We start from the raw sequence: 20,154 nt of genomic DNA, 5'->3' as shown, positions 1-20,154 counted from the left end.
GTTTCGGTTTGGGTTTTTATTTTGCAGTACTGATGACTCAACCCAGGCGTGCTCTACTACTGAGCTACATCTCCAGTACTTTACATTTTTTTTTTTTTTTTAGAAAGAGTTTCATTAAGTTGCCTAGGTTGAACTTGAAGTTGGGATCCTACTGCCTCAGGCTCCCCGGTAGCTGGGATCACAGATACACCACAGCCCCCAGCCCCCAGGCTACTCCCTTCTTGGTTTTGTTCTGTTTGCAATGCTGGGGATTGAACCCAGGGTCTCCTGTGTGCCAGACAAGTGCTCCATCACTGAGCTACACTGCATCCCCTTTAGATGATTACTAACTATCCCCATGGTGGGAGGCCAAACTAGCACATGACTGCATTTGTCTCCTCTTCTGATTGATGTGGCTTCGTCGGTCCCTCTGTGATCTGGTTGCCTAAGTAGCCAGATGGTAGCCCCAATTTAGGGTTGAGCCACTGTGTCTCTGGGCATGGGTGTGCCTTCCCATATCCCCAAGGATCCTATCAGTTCTACCTCTAAGAAAACTCTCTCACCTGTCCTTGTGACCCTGCCCCGCTTCACCTTCATTGGATGGAAATTTCTAAGAATTTAGAGTCCCCTAATAAAAGTCCACTCAGAACGTGCTCAGGCTTTCTCTCTCTCGCCAGCCTCTCGTGTGATTCCTCACTCTCCCATTTGGGGAGCTTGAGGCCGAGGGCAGAGGAGCCCACCTGGAGCTTGATTTAAAGGTAAACTGGGTGTCTGGGTTCCATTCTGATGCCTTGGGAATTTTCCTCAGGTGATTTTAGTTAGCTGTCTGCATGGATCGTAGACGGCACCCCACATTAGACAATAAATGGGAAGAGGATGTGGGGGAAAGGGATCACTTTTCCACTGTTGTGGGATTGTAAATTAGTACGGCCACTATGGAAATCAGTGTGGAGGTTCTTCAAAAGACCAGGCATGGGAGCACCATCTGACCCACCTGGACCCATTCCCCGGTGTTTAGCCTAAAGAATTAAAGTCATACTCCAGTGACACATGCGTACCAATGTTTATGGCAGCACAATTCACAAAAGCCAAACCACAGAACCAGCCGAGGCGTCCATCAACAGATGGATAAGGAAAATGTGGTGTATACACACAGTGGAGTTTGACTCAGCCATAAGAAAACTAAATCAGGTCATCTGCAGGAAAACGGATGGGAACATCACGTTAAGCAAAATAAGCCAAACTTAGAAGGTCACGGGTCATATGTCTTCTCTCATATGTGGAAGCTAGAGAGGAAAAAGGAAAAGAAGAGGAATCTCATGAATAATCAAAGGGAGATCAGCAGAACAGAGAACCCAGGCCAGGGGGTGGCAGGAGGAGAGGGAAGAGGGAATACTGGGAAGGATACTGGCCAATTGTATTTGTGTATTGTGTGGAGAAATAAATAAATACATAACAACAAATCCCACCACTAGGGACAACTATAATGCGCCAATAAAAAATATGAAAAAACATACATTCCTGTATTAAGTATTTCCCACAACAAAGAGAAAGGAGCCGCGTGACTGCAGCCCATCCATGCTCAGGAACAGGCGGTTAGGGGCTCACACACCAAACGGGGTAATTCGTATTTTCTTATGCTTTTCGGTATTTAAAAATATTTCTAAAATTATTAATAATATAGGGGCTGAGGCTGTGGCTCAGAGGTAGAGCCCTCGCCTACCATGTACGAGGGCCTGGGTTGGATCCTCAGCAACACATAAAATAAAATAAAGATATTGTGTCTAGTTACAACTAAAAAATAAATATTAAAAAAATTAATGATAATATAATTACACATTTAACAGAACAGTCTGTCATAGTCTACGGAACAGAGGCAGGGAAAAGAATGCGATGTGTAGAGCTCAAGAGGAACACGGCGTGACCTGCAGCTGGTCAGACAGCAGGAGGAAGAGGAGGAAACTGACCCACTGGATTAGAACAATTAAGCCTGGGGGTGGACAGACAGGAGCAGTGCTAGAGGGTCCTGACCTGGACTCCTGCCAGCCAGTACTGCACCTGGGGCCAGGTGAGAGGTCCCAAGGCCAGTGAGGGCAGGTGCTTCAACCTCCACTACCTCCATCCTGTGACACCCAGAGGAGGACCACACTGCTGACCCTGGTGGCCTCACAGGCAGAGCTGGACAGGGCTCAGCAATTCACCATCCAACTCCTGTGGCCTGGCCACCTGGTCCCTCAGGACTCGGGCTCTGTAGTTTTGGACTAGAAACAGAAACTTACAACGGATGGTCAAAGCCGCTATTACCAAGAGCAGAAAGGAGCATGATCTGACCTTCAAAAGAATAAAAGCACAGCAGACAGGGTCCCAGAGAAGAGGCCCCTGGCTAATGACTTTAGGAAAACACTTGCTACATTCATCAGCTTAACCACACCGCATCTCTAATCGATAACTGTATAATGTTTATGATAAAAGACACATGATTTAATTAAAATAATGGACAAAAAATTATACAGGGCGAGGTGTGGTGGGGTCCGCCTGTAATCCCTACTAGTTGGGAGTCCTTGCAGGAGAATCACAAGTGCAAGGCCAGTTTAGGCAAATTAGAGAACCCTGTCTCAAAATAAACATTTCAGAAAAAAATGGATGGCATGTATGAAGCTCCGTGATACCACACATGCCTTGGGTTCAATTCCCAGCACTGAAAAACACCGTCATCGAGAGCAAGTGAACAGTGACCAAGGAGAACACACACTCTTGGGAACAGTTCTGATTTATATCTGTTATCCAGGTACAGTTACTCAGAATGCCCCTAGGACACAAAATACTACTCTAACAGAAACAAGGTTGAAAAGCATCTCTTGAGTACCTGAAAGTCTCCACAAAGAAAAACATTAATTATAAATGCTCAGTCCCACCCCTGATGTCAAACTGTACATGTGCTCATCACATAGGTTCTCTAACTAGAGAACAGAGCACTGGGTTCAATCCTCACCACCACATTACAGTTCACAGCTGTAATCTCAGTGCCTAGAACAAGGCCGGTCACACAGCAGCAACTCTACTACAGTCTAAAAAAGGAAGTTTGTCAGTCATCAGAAACATCTGGATATAGTTTTTTTGTTGTTGTTTTTTAGGGATTTTTTTTTTTTTTTTTTTTTTTTTGGTACCAGGGATTGAACCCAGAAGCACTTAACCACTGAGCCACATCCCCAGCCCTTTTTATTTTTTATTTTGAGACAGGGGCCTCACTAAGTTGCTTAGGGCTTTCATTAAGTTGCTGAGGCTGGCTTTGAACTTGCAACCCTCCTGCCTCAGCCTCCTAAGATGCTGGGGTTAGAGGCGTGCACCACCAAGCCCGACTGGAACTACTTTTAAAGGCAGTGATTTAGTAAAAATGCAGAATAATGTTCCTAATGGACCACTTCTGCACCCACCTTTATAAAAGCCAAATACGTGTATTAAGACATATCCGGAAAGGTGTTTCTGGGGCAGAATTAAATACACACCAGCCAAGCAGTCATTTCAAATAACTTATTATGACCCAAGGCATGAACAACAGGCAAGTTCAAAAAACAAAGTCCGTGCAGGAATCTAACATGGGTATGTGGGCATTCTCTGTCAGATTCTGTCAGCTTTGCTGTATGTATAAATACATTCATAATAAAATGTCGGGGGCTGGGGATGTGGCTCAAGCGGTAGCGCGCTCGCCTGGCATGCGTGCGGCCCGGGTTCGATCCTCAGCACCACATACCAACAAAGATGTTGTGTCTGCCGAGAACTAAAATAAATAAATAAATAAATATTAAAATGTCGGGGGAACAATAAAAGTTGTGATCCAGGGAAAGGGACTTTAAACATAGACTGCAAGCTGTCCTGAGGCTATGCCTCCGCAGCTGCCCCACTTGGCTTTCCGGCAAGGGGCTTAGAGGGGTGATGGCGGGGCGGGTGTAGGGAAGGCATGGGCTTTAGGCACCACACAGTGTAAACAGTGCTCTCTCAGAGCATGGGGAGCAGGACCAGTGTTCTGATCCACAAGGAGGGCTGTGGAGCTCGCTCAGCTGTGGAAGGCCTCGGGTGAGGGCAACGAAGGCCGGGGACTGACCCATGACACAGCAGTACAGAGGGCTGACCAGCTGAAGCCCATCCCTACCACAAATGCGTCCCAGCTCAGACGCTCCTGGTTCCAATCCAGGCCCTCAGCTACCCCACCGTGGCTGAGAAGGTTGGAATGTTCCCCAGGCTCCATACCACTTGGGCCTCCTGACCAGATGCCATCTCTACTCTAAAGGAAGCACACCAAGAAACATGACAATTAAGGGGTGCGCTTGGGGCTCAGCAGTAGAACGCTTGCTCACCTAGCATATATGGGGCACTGGGTTCAATCCTCAGCACCACATATAAATAGATAAAATAAAGGTATTGTGTCCACCTACAACTAAAAAAAAAAAAAAGAAACATGACAACTAAGTCACATCAGCTTCAGACTCTGCAGAAAGAGAGCACACAAAGCGCACGTAAGAACAGGTGAGACCAAGGTGCGTCAGGGAAACACCGAGCAGCTGCAGAGACGAGGTACTCACACACGGAAGGAACCCAGTGCTTGTCTTATAGTTTCATCTGTTTTGTTTTTTAGCAGATTTATACCACCGATTCTGGTTGACAATAACTGCTTCATAATTATGCACTTCTTTTTCGCTCTTTTTGATGCTGGGAATTGAACCCAGGGGTGCTTAGTCATTAAGCCACATCCCCAGCCCTTTTTGTTCTTTATTTTGAGATAGGGTCTTCTTGCTAAATTGCCTAGGGCCTCACCAAGTTGCTGAGGCTGGCCTTGAACCTGTGACTCTCCTTCCTTGGCCTCCCAGTGGTTGGGATCACAGGGTGCACCACCATACCCAGCTGCCAGCTTCCTTTTGAATGTTATATGTAAACTTTCACAATACATTTCCAAATCTGGCCAAAGTATTCTGATACCATAATCGAAAGACTTGCATTCATGATTCCTAAAAGGCAAGACAGAGCAGTACACAATTAGCCACCCTTCTCCAAGCCCACTCTCAGGCACCCCGTGACACGTCCGACTTCCTCCAGAGCCGCCACTCACACGGACTCGGACGACTGGGGACCCCACAGAGCACCAAGATCATACCTTGGACTCCCTTTTCCTGTGCTCTTCTTTCCACAGTCTCTCTTTTTTATCCATGCTGCTTCGGTGCCTCTCGTCAAAATGAAAGGCTTCTTTGTGTCGTTTTTCTTTATGTCTTTCTTCCCCTTCTTTGTCAGAGAGTGCATTGCTCTTTTCTTTTGAATGTCTTTCTCTTTTCTCCCGTGTGCTGCTTTTTTCTCGGTGTTTCCTCTCTCGATCTGCTTCCCGTGGCTTCCTGTGTCTTCTTTCACCATCCTCCTTATAAAGCCAGTACTTGAGAGGGTTGTCTTTGCTGTCCCCATACTGCAACTGTGAAGCGCAACAGGGAGACGCACATGAGCGAGGACAGCGGGCCCTGCCTTTACACCGAGGGGAACAGCGGGGAACTCGGAGCCACCGCTGCCCCTCTGCTCCATCACCACTCATCACAGCAGGTGTCTCCCCAGGACAATCTGCTACCTCTAGAAAGAAAATGCTCCATGACTCCACACGGCTGGCCTCTGAACCCACAGGTCACAGAGGTGCATGGAAACATGTGACATGGAAAGCAGCGTCCAGCTCCCTAGTATGATGGCTTGGGCGCTAAATGTGCCCACAGGCTTCTGGGCTAAGGCTTGGTCTCCAGGGTGGCACTGCTGGGAGGTGCTGTGGACCTTTAGAAGAAGGGGCCAGGGGGAAGTCCTTGGTTCACTGGAGCATTCTCCCAGGAGAGGCTCTGGGACCCCAGCCTCTTCCTCTCTCTCTATTCCCTGGTCTGTGGCGAGTGGGTTTAGTCCATTCTGTGCTCCCACTCGATGCTCTGCCTTGCCACAGACCCAAGACAATAGGACCAGTCAATCAGGGACGAGAATCTCCAAAAACTGTCAACCAAAGTCAACCTCTTATTTCTATAAGTTAAAGGTCTCAGTGACACAATCAGCAAAGCAAAGCAGCACTCAGAATCTAGGCCCTATGGCCCCTCCCAGACAGCCTCTGTGCCACCCAGGAGCCCCTCAGCGAGCACCACGGCAGGATGCTTCCTCTCTTCAGTGCAGGGCCACATCCCTCATTAATGGTACAACCAGATGAAGAGTCTTGAAAATGGGGCCATCCTGCAGTCATTCCCAGGTCCCCAAAGCCACCGTGGGTGCCCAGGAAATATGGATGACACTCACCAGAATGTGTACCAGGTTATTATGACCCAGCCTTTGGCTCAGACTCCATTCTGGGGGCACCATCCACAGACCTACAGACACCACAGCACACATGTCCCCAGCCTCACCCCAAGCAGGGGCCTCTGGACTCTCCATCCAGGATCCCTCCTCACCATGTGATTCCCTACAGTCCCTCACCCCTCCTGGGGACCCAACAGTCTCTTTCTTCTCCTTTGTTCTGTTCTCCCAGACTCTGGTCCACCCCACTGGCCTTTGCCAGGATAAGAAAGGCAGGTGTCTGGCCAGCTCCTCAGTGGACAGGTTAGATCACTATCACCATTCATTCACCAGAACAAACTCAGCGGGAACTGAAGATTGACGTGGTACTCACAGAAGCTGGAGTCAGGGAAGGGCTGGGTGCTGCAGCAGCAAGAGGGATGGTGAGGGCAGACCTGCCTACTTCATGATTTGCACTGACTTATAAAAATAAAGATCCCACAGGTCAATCAATTCTAGACAACCAACAGCAACACAGAGGACTGGCACATTAGACTTTTAAAGTTAGCCATGCCACAAGAAAGTAACAAGGGCAACAGGTGTAACTTGCCAACAGGGCAGTAAACTCTTTTCAAGACTCCCAGAGGGTGCAGTGGGATACAGGAAGACATCTGCTCCATGCACAGAAGGGCACTTGCTGCTGACAGCAGCTAATTGAGTATTTCAAAACAGCCAGCACAGGGGATTTCCAATGTCCCTAATGCAAAAAAGCAATCAAAGTCTGAGGGGATGGATACGCCAATGAACTGCAATGATCATTACACACTGTACATGTGTTACAAGGTCACACTGCACCCTATAAATATGCACAACTACTAGGTGCCAATTAAAAATAAAACTTTTTTTTTAAAAGGAAAATGTTCAGGGTTGGGGATGTAGCTCAGTGGTAGAGTGCTTGCCTTGTATGCGTGAGGCACTGCGTTTGATCCTCAGCACCACAAAGAGATAAATAAGTAAAATCAAGATGTTGTGTCCATCTACAACTAAATGTGTGTGTATATATATATATATATATATATATATATATATATACACACACACACACACACACACACACACACACACACATATATATATATTTAAAAAAAGAAAATCTTCAGAAATTCAATTTCTTCTGAATCAAATTAACAAAGATTAAAAATGATGATGCCCAGGCACTGGGGTTGTGGCTTAAGTGGTAGAGTGCTTGCTTAGCACCCGTGAGGCACTGGGTTCGATCCTTAGCACCAAAATAAAGATATTGTATTCACCTAAAACTAAAAAATAAATATTAAAAAAAAAAAAATGATGAGGCCCGTTGCTGCCCAGGACATGGGGGAATTGCACTGTGGTGATACAAATGATCATGACTTTTGTGTAAAGCAAATGGGGTTTACATTTACTTTGCTCCAATACCTTCATTTCCAGAAATTAACCATAAGAAAATAATTATGAATAAATGTAAAAAGTTCACCCCCTGGATGTCTTAACAACAAAAAAAATCAGAAGCAATCTCCATGTCCAAAAATAGCAGAACCAATGCATCTGTATCATTAAAACGTGTCCATTAAAATATCAGAAATACGATGACTTAAGAAAACACCCAAGATATGTCAAGTTCAAATGATCTATAAAACTTAGTAAAAATCTAACTTAAGAAAAAAGTTTACATATTACCTATGCATTCATGTGTACAAACTGGTCAGATACATATTTAAACATTATCAGTAATTATCTCTGGGTGGGGAGTAGACGGTTTTTGTTTTCTCATTATTTATCTGTGTCTTCTAAACGTAATAAACACCAGGAGCTGCCCTTAGGATCAGCAGCTGGCTGGCCTCGGCCTGACAGGGACTCTCACGGGTGCCTCTAAGTCAGGCTCCAGGCCTCCGCTGGAGCACCAGGGGGTCCTTTCTCGGGGGCCCTGTGTACCTTTCTTTCTCGGTATCTTCTTTCTCTATCTTCATCTCCTCTTTCAGAGTCTTCATCTCGCCTTTCTTTTTCTTCAATTCTCACTTTGCTTACTAAAAAACAAAACCCATCTTTAATTTTCCCAACCTTTAGCATATCAGAAGACCCAGCACCACACCACAGGCTCCACTGCACATGACACCTTCATCAGCATGTACTCCAGACCTTCCTCCTCTCCAGCACATTCCCCAAACCCCACAATGGCGAGTCCTAGTTCTAAACTTGAAATCACAATCTGAGAGGCAGGCAGAACGCTGCCCTCTCCAGTTGGTTACTGAGCACCTGGCAGCACCTAGTTTCCCTGATATTCTAGAGGGGCAACAGCCCAGCACATGACATCTCCAGGGTTTCTGGGCATCAGTAGAAGAGCTTCCTGGCAAAGAAGAACCTAGTCAGAGAAGGAAAATCAGCCCACCAAGCCAGTCGTCTTAGTCACCTGTGAAGCTCCAAGGACACCCCTGCCCTGGGCATCTGCTGAGGAGAGAGCATGGCCCCATAGCCTTTTGTCCCCCCCACTACCACCACCACTGAGAGGAGACAAGGAGGCAGGAGGGCCCAAAACAGCTAAGATTGCCAGGTGCAGCCCTGCCCCAGCAAGAGGCTAAAGTACCAGTTATCAAGTGAGGGGTGTTCAGCTAGGGCCTAGCATGACCCAGAAAGAAGTTGCAGGAGGGGTGGGAAGGACTCCACCAGGCACCCAGTTTCTGGGGATGCCTGATGCACCAAGGAAAACCAGGCTTCACTTCTGAGTGTGCACAAACAAAATCACTGAGCTTGCAATTAAGAAAATCAACACTTCAGCACACTATACATACATGTTCAAAAAGCACACTGAATCCTGTTCATGTGTACAATTAATACATGTTAATAAAAAGTAAAAATTTTTAAAACCAACACTTTAAAAGGTAAGGGGAAAATCAAACTTTCAGAGATTGAGGCAAAGCTCATGCATTAAATGTCTGCAGAGCACTGGTCCTTCTCCAGGAAGTCTGTGACACAGGCATGCAGGTCAGACTCCGGCACACCGCGAAGGCAGAGCCCACAGGACTCTCCCAGAGACTGAAAGGAAAAGTGTGGAGTCAGAAGATCCCCAGGTGTTCTGACCTGAGGCCCAGGAGAAAGCATTGCCATCCACTAGAAAGGTGGAGCAGGTTCTAGAGGAGGGACCCGTAGTCTAGTCCTCCTGGACAGCACAGCCCAGACAGACACACAAGTCTGGGATGTGAGGAGCGGCCTACCTGGGCTAAAACCTGGACATCAGGAACAAACAAGAGCTTAAACCGAGAGCCTGAATCCCTCAGTGCCAGAGAAAGGTGACTGGGAAGCGGGCCACACTGCCCAGAGGGAGACACAGAGGAGAAGGAAATGAGGAGACGGGCCTAGAAAGGAGACCAGAGGAACTGTGAGGAGTCTAGCTGCACAACTGGTCTTCTCAGCACAATTCTCTTCAATGCTGTGTGGAAAGGAAAAGCCACCAAAGTTAATGGCAAAAAGCCACTGTTGAGAACGAGAGACATTCCTAAAGAAAACATCAAGAACACCAAATGTTTAAAGGAAGTATTGAGCAGTAAACTAGCTACTAGTGCAACCCAACTAACCCACCACACACACCAGGGCGCACACACCACAGAATGCCCATGTATGAACCCCAGAAACGCCCACACCACATCCATATTCCAGTAGGCCCCACTACAAACAGCTGCCCTGTGCAGGAATGACACATGACCAACACAGTGGACAGCGTCCTGGCTCTGTAGCTCTGGCACAGCCAGGCGAAAGCCTTTGTTCACTCTCTGATGTGCTCCTGTTGCATGTCAGCTGACTCAAGTGAATTTTGATAAAAAGCAAAGACTATCTGCACAACCAAAAAATAGCAAAGAAACTTCCACTTGGGAGGGAAAGTATGCACCCTTAATTAGAACTCCAACAAACTCAGACAAGTAGCATTTGGATACTGTTTAAAATAAGACTGACATGTTTGAGGAATACTTTTATCAAAGAGCTTTTGATAAAAATACCTTTTATTCACAAAGGGATAATTAAAATATATTTCAATAATATAACTCTAGAAAATAAGAGAAAGTTAACTGTTCCTTCACTGACTGAATGAGCATAAGAAAAATCAAAGTCTCTCTCACACACAATAGGAGCCTGTAACTTAAAGTTCAACGTAAAACATGTGCAAACTAGAAGAGAAAACAAAACGAAAAATGAACATACCTAAAGAGAAAAATGCAGCTGGGCTTGGTGGTGCACACCTGAGGCAGGAGGATTGCAGATTCAAGGCCAGCTTCAGCAACTTAGGAAGGCCCTAAGAACTTGGCAAGACCTTGTCTCAAAATAGAAAAATAGCTGGGGACGTGGCTCAGTGCTAGAGCACCTCTGGATTCAATGCACAGGAACTGTCCAGCCAACCCCCACACTTCCCCACCCGCTTCCACCCAGCACCCAGGACGCACCTGAGCGTGTCTTCCTCTCCACCTTCTCCAGGGGCCGGTCCCGAGCCTCTCGGCCCAGGAGGTTGTGGTGTGCAGCCATCGGCCTCAGCTCTTCCTTCCTAGCTCTCCTGTCTCTTTCCTTTTCTCTGTCTTTTCCTCGGCCGTGAGGCTTCTCTGTGTCTTGTTCTCGACATTTCTCTTTCGATTTTTCTTTCTCCCGGTCTTTTGTGTCTCTCCTCCTCTCTCGGAGTTTTTCTCGGTCTCTCTCTCCACGAGGACTCTCCTTGGAGGGGTGAGGGTCTCCCCCGGTCGTCCTTCCCCGGTGCCGAGGGTCTGAGTCGGGGTCCCTGTACTTGTGCTCCCTGTGTTCAGAGAGCTCCACTTCGGACTCCTTGTGCAGCTTCCTTTCTCTGTGTTTCTTCTCCTCCTTGGGACTGCCTGATCGTGCCGCCTAAAGCAAGAGAGAGAAGGACATCTTGACCAGGAAAGCACACTTCCATTGACTTTGCTTCCCCTGTCCTGGCTGGAGCCCAGGGCCTCTAGCATGCCAGGCAAGCAAGCACTGTGCCACTGAGCCCCTCCATTAACCTAGTATTTGAATGTGAGAATCATACTCATATCAGAGTCCCTTAAAAAACACTGGATTCAGGGGCTGGGGTTGTAGCTCAGATGTAGAGCGCTCGCCTGGCCCATGCAAGGCTCTGAGTTCGATCTTCAGCACCATATAAAAATAAATAAATAACATAAGGATATTGTGTCTAACTACAACTAATATATATATATATATATATATACATACACATACATATACATATACATATATAAAAACACTGGATTCAACTGCCTCTGATTCCAGCAAGATTGGGGCGGGGGTACTTAGAACACAAAGCTCCTAGATTCCTACTTTTTTTTTTTTTTTTAAAGAGAGAGTGGGGGGAGAGAGGGGGAGAGAGAGAGAGAGAGAGAGAGAGAGAGAGAGAGAGAGAGAATTTTTAATATTTATTTTTTAGTTCTCGGCGGACACAACATCTTTGTTGGTATGTGGTGCTGAGGATCGAACCCGGGTCACACGCACGCCAGGCGAGCGCGCTACTGCTTGAGCCACATCCCCAGCCCCTGGATTCCTACTTATTTTCGTTTTGTAACTGCTGACTAGAAACCACATGTCAGACACTTTGGTGTCTGTTAGCAAATCAAAGCTGGCACACAACATGGATTAGGAAGAGGTGATAGAGCTGCCTTTTAAGCATCTGTACTGTAGGCAGAGCCACACCTTCATTGCACAATCTCACTCTGCACCCCAGTGCACCTCACCATGGTAACCCTGTGCACTGAGAACCACACATTGGAGCACACTGAGTGCCTGGCCCAGGATGGCCCGAGTGTGCAGATGTCAGCTGGACTGAAAAGCAGGACAGGCAGCCCACAGCCTGGACTGTCCCAATGCAGTTCCAAAGGCATTAGCCACATGCTTCCACTTTGAGTCAAAAATGCCTCTGAAATGAGCCACATACAACCAGAGTTGTATGGTGCTGTGAATCAGGCAAGAGTGTCCAAAAAACCCATAAAGGCTCCATATGGATCCTAGTTTGAATCTTTTTTTTTTTTTTTTTTCCGCAGGGGGGTACCGGGGATTGTATTTTATTTAGAGACAGGGTCTCACTGAGTTGCTTAGTGCCTCACTTTTGCTGAGGCTGGCTTTGAACTCATGATCCTCCTGCCTCAGCCTTCTGAAAGGCTGGGATTACAGACGTGTGCCACCACAGCACATGGCCCAACTTGAATCCTTAAAACATATTACCCAAAGGTGTTTTCTGAGGTCATCTGATTTCCAAGTATCATCTTTGGTTCTTCTCTAAAAAGAAAAGTATAAAGTTAGACTTTTTAAAGTTCCAAATTACTAATTTTATGTGTTCTAGTGAGCAGCTTTTTTATGACACTATTTAAATCAGTGGTAATTAATTCTCATTTGCGAGAAAAACACTCATCAACCTACTGAAATAAAAGATAGAAATATAAATTTTAAAAAGTTATTAACTATCTAAAATTACCCATAGAATTATTTTAGAATGTATTCCTTTGGCTACTTCAAAAATTATTACACATTACAAAATTAAAGAGAAAACAAGTTATAATGGCAGTTGAATGCAGATCAGATACTTTGTGGGTTTAAACCATATTGTTTGTTTGTATTTTCCAACAAGAGCTAAGTGCCGTGCCCACAGGGGAAGGGGGAAGGGGCAGCTCTTGCTCCTAAGACAGAGGGTATAGGACAGCTCCCAGTCAGTTTGTCCCACCCCGGGAATGGCAGAAAGCCAGAGGCCCAGGAACCTGGGGGCCCTCTTAGAGCCCATGGGGAGACTGCTCTGCTTGGGCAGGAGAGCGCCAGCCAGCAGCTGGAGTTTTCACCCCAAACACTAGCTACTTGCTCACAGATGGCACTGGACCGGCTGGCTTTGGGGCCCTTGAAAATCAAGTGAGCAGCCTGCTTAGCCCGGAAGGTTTTCTCTTGCTTCTTTTCAGATTGTTAGGTTATAGGACGGCACAAGGCTTCCCTCCTCCCGGCAGCTCACACTCCCCATGTGCCACACACTCCCTGAGTCTCTGCACACTGGCTGCAATCATGTTGTGTGCATCTCCTGCTCTGCAGAGATCGTTTAAAGACCAACTCGACCTGCATTTCAGGCCCTGCCCTACGGAGCAGGTGCGCTTAAAATTAACTCACCAAATAAGAGACTTTGGAGCATCAAACCCAGGGTCTCACGCATGTAGGCAAAGGGACCTGCTGTGGAGCTACTCCCCAGTCCACCAAGTAAGGAACAGAAGAACAACATTTTCCCACAAAAGGAATAAACCCTGACCCCGGGAAAAACACTTCAGGAGAGCCCGACAGCAGAACCTTCTTGCCAGCAAACCATATAACTGAGGTGAAGGAAATCTGAGAATCCGACTTTGAGGGTTTACATCTATCATTAAGTGTCATGTGCACCTGGCAGAGAAAAGGAAGGGGAGCGGTCACCCCAGGAGGCACCTCCCAGTGCAAGAGACCTGCCCACACACACAGTCAACCTCTACACACACACACAACCTCCACACACACACACCTCTACACACACAACCTCTACATACATGGCCCCTTTGTACACACACACAACCTCTTTAGGCACACACAATCTCTACACACAACCTCTTTATACACACACAAACATCTACATACATGGCCTCTTTGTACACACACACCTCTCTACACACACAACCTCTTTAGGCACACACAATCTCTACACACAACCTCTTTATACACACACAAACATCTACATACATGGCCTCTTTGTACACACACACCTCTCTACACACACAACCTCTTTAGGCACACACAATCTCTACACACAACCTCTTTATACACACACAAACATCTCCACATATACAACTACACACACAAACTCTACACAGTCTCTCTACACACACGACCTCTATGCACATATACAACCTCTTCATACACACACACTACCTCCACACACACACAACCTCTACATACCATCTCTCTGTACACACACCTCTCTCCACACAATCTCTACACACACACAACCTACACATACACAACCTCTTTATACACACACCTCTACTCAATCTCTCTATACACACAACCTCTACACACCATCTCTCCACACACACACAACCTCTTTATATGCACAAAAGCCCTACACACACACACAACTTCTCCACACACACAAAACCTCAACACACACACAACCTCTATACACACAAACCTCTAACACACACAACCTTTACACAATCTCTCTATACACACAACCTCTACATATACCATCTCTACACATTCACATAACTTTCTACACACATACATCCTCTACACACACAACCTCTACATAATCTACACATGTAAGTGCTACACACACAACCTCTCTATACACACACATAAAACCTCTACAGAACACACACCCTCTTCACACTCAAAACCTCTCTACATACACACAACCTCTACACACATATAAACACACAACCTCTCTATACACATATATACATACAACCTCCCTACAAAACACAAAACCTCTCTACAAACACCTCTACACATACACACACACAAAAAACCTCACAATGCACACAAAACCTCACTATACACACAAAAAACCTCTCTACACACAACTTATATACACACAAAACTACTTTATACACACAATCAACCTTTCTCTCTAAACAGACACACACATGCGCACAGTTTGACTTCATAATCAACCAACTTGTCCAGAACCTGTTTATAACAGAGCAGAGAACTGTGCAACAAGACCTCAGCAACGTTAAGACCACCTCATCTGCCCTCAGAGCAGGTGGGCTGACTGACCAGGCTCCCCTCTATCAACACAGGGCTTCCCGGGAGTTCTCCTCACAACGCTTCCATCAGAAGGACCCTGGCTGGCGTCACCTCCCAGGAGAATGACCTTGGACAAATAGTCGGGCTGCCAGTGGACATGCCAGCTAGCTCTGGGCTGAGACAGCAGCCACTCAAGGCACAGCCAGGCAGACTCAGTCCAGGTGTGCGCCAAGGCCAGAGATCCTGCTGGGTGCGCGGCGGTAGTGAGGGCAGTGTGGCCTCAGCGCTCATGGACACAGGGCCTGGAGTGAAACTGCACTGTTCTCAGGCTTTAACTTCCTCCCGCCAGTTCTTGTAACTCAGGACGTCGACTTTGCAGATAAACACACATTATTTCCGTAAGTCACTGTTTAAACTACGGTGACGTTATGTGGGTGACGTTATGTGGGTCGGTTAGTTGGTTTGGGTCCATGGTTCCCAGCTCAGCACTCCCACGATCCTAGTTATCTCTTTCCCAAATCACTGGGGTGGTATGCATATCCTCGGCCTTTTCTCCTTGGTTCCTGAAGCACCTCAGGAGTGCAGGCTCCAGCAGCTGTCTTTCTCCGGCTTCTGGGCTCTCCTTTCACCTGCTCCTTCTTCTCTGAGGCAGGTCACAGGAAGCTAAAAACTATCTCATCTTCCCTGCCTTTGTACTGCAAGCAACGCTCTGATCTACTTGTCCGATAATGGAAGAGAAAAAGCTGCACAGAGAGGCCAAAAAGAATCTGGACAGAAGGCCTGGCTGGGTCTCCTCTCCTGACAACAGACAACCCTTCTCATTCAGTGTTCTATATGCTCGGTGTCCATGCCTCAGTAACACTCTGCCATGGAGTCCTGATAAAAAGCCAAGGGCAGGCTGGGGCTGGGGCTGGGGCTCAGTGGTAGAGCGCTCACCCCGCATGTGGAAGACACAGGGTTCGATCCTCAGCACCACATTAAAAAATAAATAAAATAAAGGTATTGAGTCCATCTACAATTTAAGGGAAAAAAGCCAAAGGTCAGGGCTTAGGGAGCTTCTGAACAGTGGACACCTGCAGGCTCACAGGAAGCTGAACAGAAGTCATTCACCTGGGACAGTGGCACACCCCAGCTCTGCAGGGACAGAAGTTCCTGTGCTGGGGACCCTTCCAGACCCTATGTTCTCTTCTTCTGGATGTTTAATTGGATATGTTAAAATGTCCTTGCTATCAACCAATAAATATACTGTTGCAGAAGAATAGGTTGCTTAGCTGGGTGCAATGGCACACATCTATGATCTCAGAATTCAGGAGGTTGAGGCAGGAGGATCACAAGTTCAAAGCCAGCCTCTGCAACTTAGTGAGGTCCTAAGCAACTCAGGGAGACTCTGTCTCAAATTAAATAAAACATAAAAGGGCTCAGGATGTGGCTCAGTGGTTAAGCACCCCTAGGTTCAATTGCTTATACCCCCCGCCAAAGAAGGCTAGACGTAGCTCAGTGGTAGGGCGCCTTGGTTCAATTCCAGCATCACAAAAATCAATCAATTCATTAATTAAATTTAAAAATAAAAAAGAACTATGTAATTATGTTCCAGTGACCAGGAGCTCAATTCCTTAATGTAACTGAGAATCGAATATAGTAATTCCTTAGCTGCCAGGAACTACCCAGCCCTGGGGTCTGTTGCTTTTACTAATTTAAAAATGTTCATTAAATATGCATCAGAATAAACCTCAAGGAAACACAAAATGGATAAAAAAAAAGACCTACAGTAGACAAACTGACATGTAATTTCAGAATATTAAAGATCCTAATCATCTGGAGAACAAAGAAATGTTCCTTGCAAAGATATTTAGTCAACCAAACTAGTTGCTAGAAGATAAAAGTATAATGCTTCAAAATTCTGGGAAATTATTTTGGTCCTAGAATTCTATGCTGGCCTAAATATGCATATTAGTATAACAAAGATAATCATGTTGTTGTTTTGGGGGGTGTTTTTTGTTTGTTTTTGTGAGTGCTAGAGTTGGAACCCAAGGCCTCATGCATGCTAGGCAAGTACTCTACCACTGAGCCACATCCCCAGCCCCAATAAATCATTCTTACAGTTTTCTTCCTACCAATCCCTGAAAAGGGAGGATTTCAAAATAGAGGAAGACACTGGATTCAAGAAACAGTGATATTAACCCAGGTCTACCCAACACATACAAGAAACAATAAATCCCAATGAGAACAGAAAGTCAGCAAGCTTTAGGAAAAGATTTTTTTTTCTTTTATTCTGTGACTTCCAGCTTACCAATCGAATTTCAGTTACTATGACTGAAATAAGCTTAAGAGGACATGGGGTGCTGCTCAGTGTTAAAGTACTTGCCTAGCATGTGCAAGGCCCTGGATTCAATCCCCAGCACTGCAATAAATTTAAAAAATAAGCTTAAAGTCGCAGTGATAAGTTTTAATCCCACAAATAATATATGTTATTTTTTGTCAAAAACAAGGCAACTAGAAACTAATGGAAGCTGGCACATGCCTATCGTCCCAGCTACTTGGGAGGCTGAAGCAGGAGGATTTCTAGAGCCCAGGAGTTCAAAGTCAGCCTGGGCAACACACACACACACACACAGAGAGAGAGAGAGAGAGAGAGAGAGAGAGAAACTAATGGAAAATCAAAGGGTCATTTAAGAAACATATAGTCCAAATATGAAGTGAATTACATTGCAGTACGTTAGTTAAATGTAAGAAAATTCTGAATATCTATTTGACCCTGTGGGTTTTCTTTGACAAGGTTTATAGGGCTCCAGGACTGTAACTTCTCTACTGGTCCTGTCACACTATTTGGGTCTGCAGTGAATTCTACTAACATAATCATGTATCAACCTATAAACAAGTCACAGAAAAGTTACATAATAATTTATGGAAATGTAAAGGGAATGTTATAAAGATGTAAAAGTCAGGATATTGTTGTTTGATGAGGAATGGAGGGTAATTTAGGACTTATCTTCCTAACTTACTTAGAGGAAAGTTAAAAGACACTACCTAGAATTAATGCAACACAAATTATCTAACATTATTATAGGAAAACAATAGAAAAACTAAGAGAGAAGGTAAGAGGAAATATAGGAAAAGTAAACTTCTCATCTTTTAGTGGGTACTCATAGATAGCAAGAATAACCCAATAACACTAGCTACCTTTACTGAGATTTGTTAAAATAGCAGACAGTGTTGTAAGTGCTCTTACATGTAATTTCTCATTAAATCATTATAAACACTCATTAAATCATTATAAACACTCCCCGCCCTCAGGCCCTGGGTACCGCCCCTCCCCTGCCTTCCCTCCCGAGACACCGCCCCTCTCCCCGCCGTCACCCCCCTGGGTACCGCCCCTCCCCTCCCCTCCCTCCCGAGACACCGCCCCTCTCCCCGCCCTCACCCCCTGGGTACCGCCCCTCCCCTGCCTTCCCTAGACACCGCCCCTCTCCCCGCCCTCACCCCCTGGGTACCGCCCCTCCCCTGCCTTCCCTAGACACCGCCCCTCTCCCCGCCCTCACCCCCTGGATATCGCCCCTCCCCTCCCTCCCGAGACACCGCCCCTCTCCCCGCCCTCACCCCCTGGATACCGCCCCTCCCCTCCCCTCCCTCCCGAGACACCGCCCCTCTCCCCGCCGTCACCCCCCTGGATACCGCCCCTCCCCTGCCTTCCCTCCCGAGACACCGCCCCTCTCCCCGCCCTCACCCCCTGGGTACCGCCCCTCCCCTCCCCTCCCTCCCGAGACACCGCCCCTCTCCCCGCCCTCAGGCCCTGGGTACCGCCCCTCCCCTGCCTTCCCTCCCGAGACACCGCCCCTCTCCCCGCCGTCACCCCCTGGGTACCGCCCCTCTCCCCGCCCTCACCCCCTGGATATCGCCCCTCCCCTCCCTCCCGAGACACCGCCCCTCTCCCCGCCCTCACCCCCTGGATACCGCCCCTCCCCTCCCCTCCCTCCCGAGACACCGCCCCTCTCCCCGCCGTCACCCCCCTGGATACCGCCCCTCCCCTGCCTTCCCTCCCGAGACACCGCCCCTCTCCCCGCCCTCACCCCCTGGGTACCGCCCCTCCCCTGCCTTCCCTCCCGAGACACCGCCCCTCTCCCCGCCGTCACCCCCCTGGGTACCGCCCCTCCCCTCCCCTCCCTCCCGAGACACCGCCCCTCTCCCCGCCGTCACCCCCCTGGGTACCGCCCCTCCCCTGCCTTCCCTAGACACCGCCCCTCTCCCCGCCCTCACCCCCTGGATATCGCCCTTCGCCCCGCCTCACGTCGTGGATACCGCCTCTCGGCCCACCCCTCACGCCCACTCCTAGCTCCCGCGATGCAGCCAGGAGAGAAACGCTGCTAGGAGAGTTGGGCGGGGGTCTCCCCATGGCTCCGCGGGTCCCAGGCCTTCAGACTCCGTCGAAGGAGTCGGGCGCGGGCGGGCCCCGGCCGCAGTGAGGGACGCGCCTTCTCGCCTAGCCAGGACGAGCCGCGTACCGACCTTCCCAGGTTCCATCACTCCTTGTAGACCCGAGCACCGCGGTACCCTAGGCCCTAGGCAGGCGCGGGCTACCAGGGGAGACCGGCCGGCTGGCGCCCGCTCTTTTCAGCCCAAACCAGGCCTGCTGAGCTGCAGCTCTCGGCGGGCGGGCGTCCCCGACTCCTAGCAACCGGCAAGCCGGGGCCGCCCAGGGACCAGCGATCGCTGCCCAGCGTGCACCGCGGCCGCTCCCAGTGCGCCTGCGTGTGCCCGCCTCGTCCCCTGCAGGTTGATTGGTCGCTAACCGGCCCGCGGCTTCCAGTAAGCCTTCGCCTTCTGGACTCCTAGAGTCCGAGGGGGCGGTATCCAGGGCCTGGGCTGCGGACTCGGCAGGTCGCCGTTCTCTTCTGGACTGAAGCGCGGCGTCCCCTGGTCACTTGGTGAGGCCTTCTATGGAGACAGAGCGAGAGATCACTAAAGAACTTGACATATGAATAAGGCTTTGCCCCTACCGGCCGGTCAGGGGGGCGCACACCGTAATTCCAGCGAATGGGAAGGCTGAGGCAGAAGGAGCGAAGGATCGAGGCCAGCCTCAGCAAATTAGCGAGGCCCTACGCAATTTAGACCCTGATTCAAAATAGA

General features: G+C 48.0%; 1 protein-coding gene across 2 annotated transcripts in view; it reads right to left on the bottom strand.

Annotated features, from left to right (window-relative positions):
- Positions 1-19,783, bottom strand: part of DYNC2I1 (dynein 2 intermediate chain 1) — an 80,190-nt gene extending 60,407 nt beyond the window's left edge. The window contains exons 1-5 of one of the 2 annotated variants that reach the window (XM_081283992.1): positions 19,534-19,781; positions 12,505-12,558; positions 10,725-11,154; positions 8,227-8,318; positions 5,129-5,434 (exon numbers count right to left, since the gene is read on the bottom strand). In XM_081283992.1, the coding sequence (XP_081140118.1) occupies positions 5,129-5,434; positions 8,227-8,318; positions 10,725-11,154; positions 12,505-12,558; positions 19,534-19,548 (897 nt within the window). In that variant the 5' untranslated portion in view covers positions 19,549-19,781. Of the gene's footprint in view, positions 1-5,128; positions 5,435-8,226; positions 8,319-10,724; positions 11,155-12,504; positions 12,559-19,533 lie in introns of both variants that reach the window. The other variant, XM_081283993.1, reaches the window with a different exon arrangement.
- Positions 19,784-20,154: the final 371 nt, after the last annotated feature.

This window comes from Spermophilus citellus, assembly GCF_964194105.1.
Source record: "Spermophilus citellus genome assembly, chromosome: 3".
Classification (NCBI taxonomy): domain Eukaryota; kingdom Metazoa; phylum Chordata; class Mammalia; order Rodentia; family Sciuridae; genus Spermophilus; species Spermophilus citellus.
The sequence above is the reverse complement of the archived record's forward strand: the minus strand, read 5'-3'. Positions and strand labels throughout refer to the sequence as shown.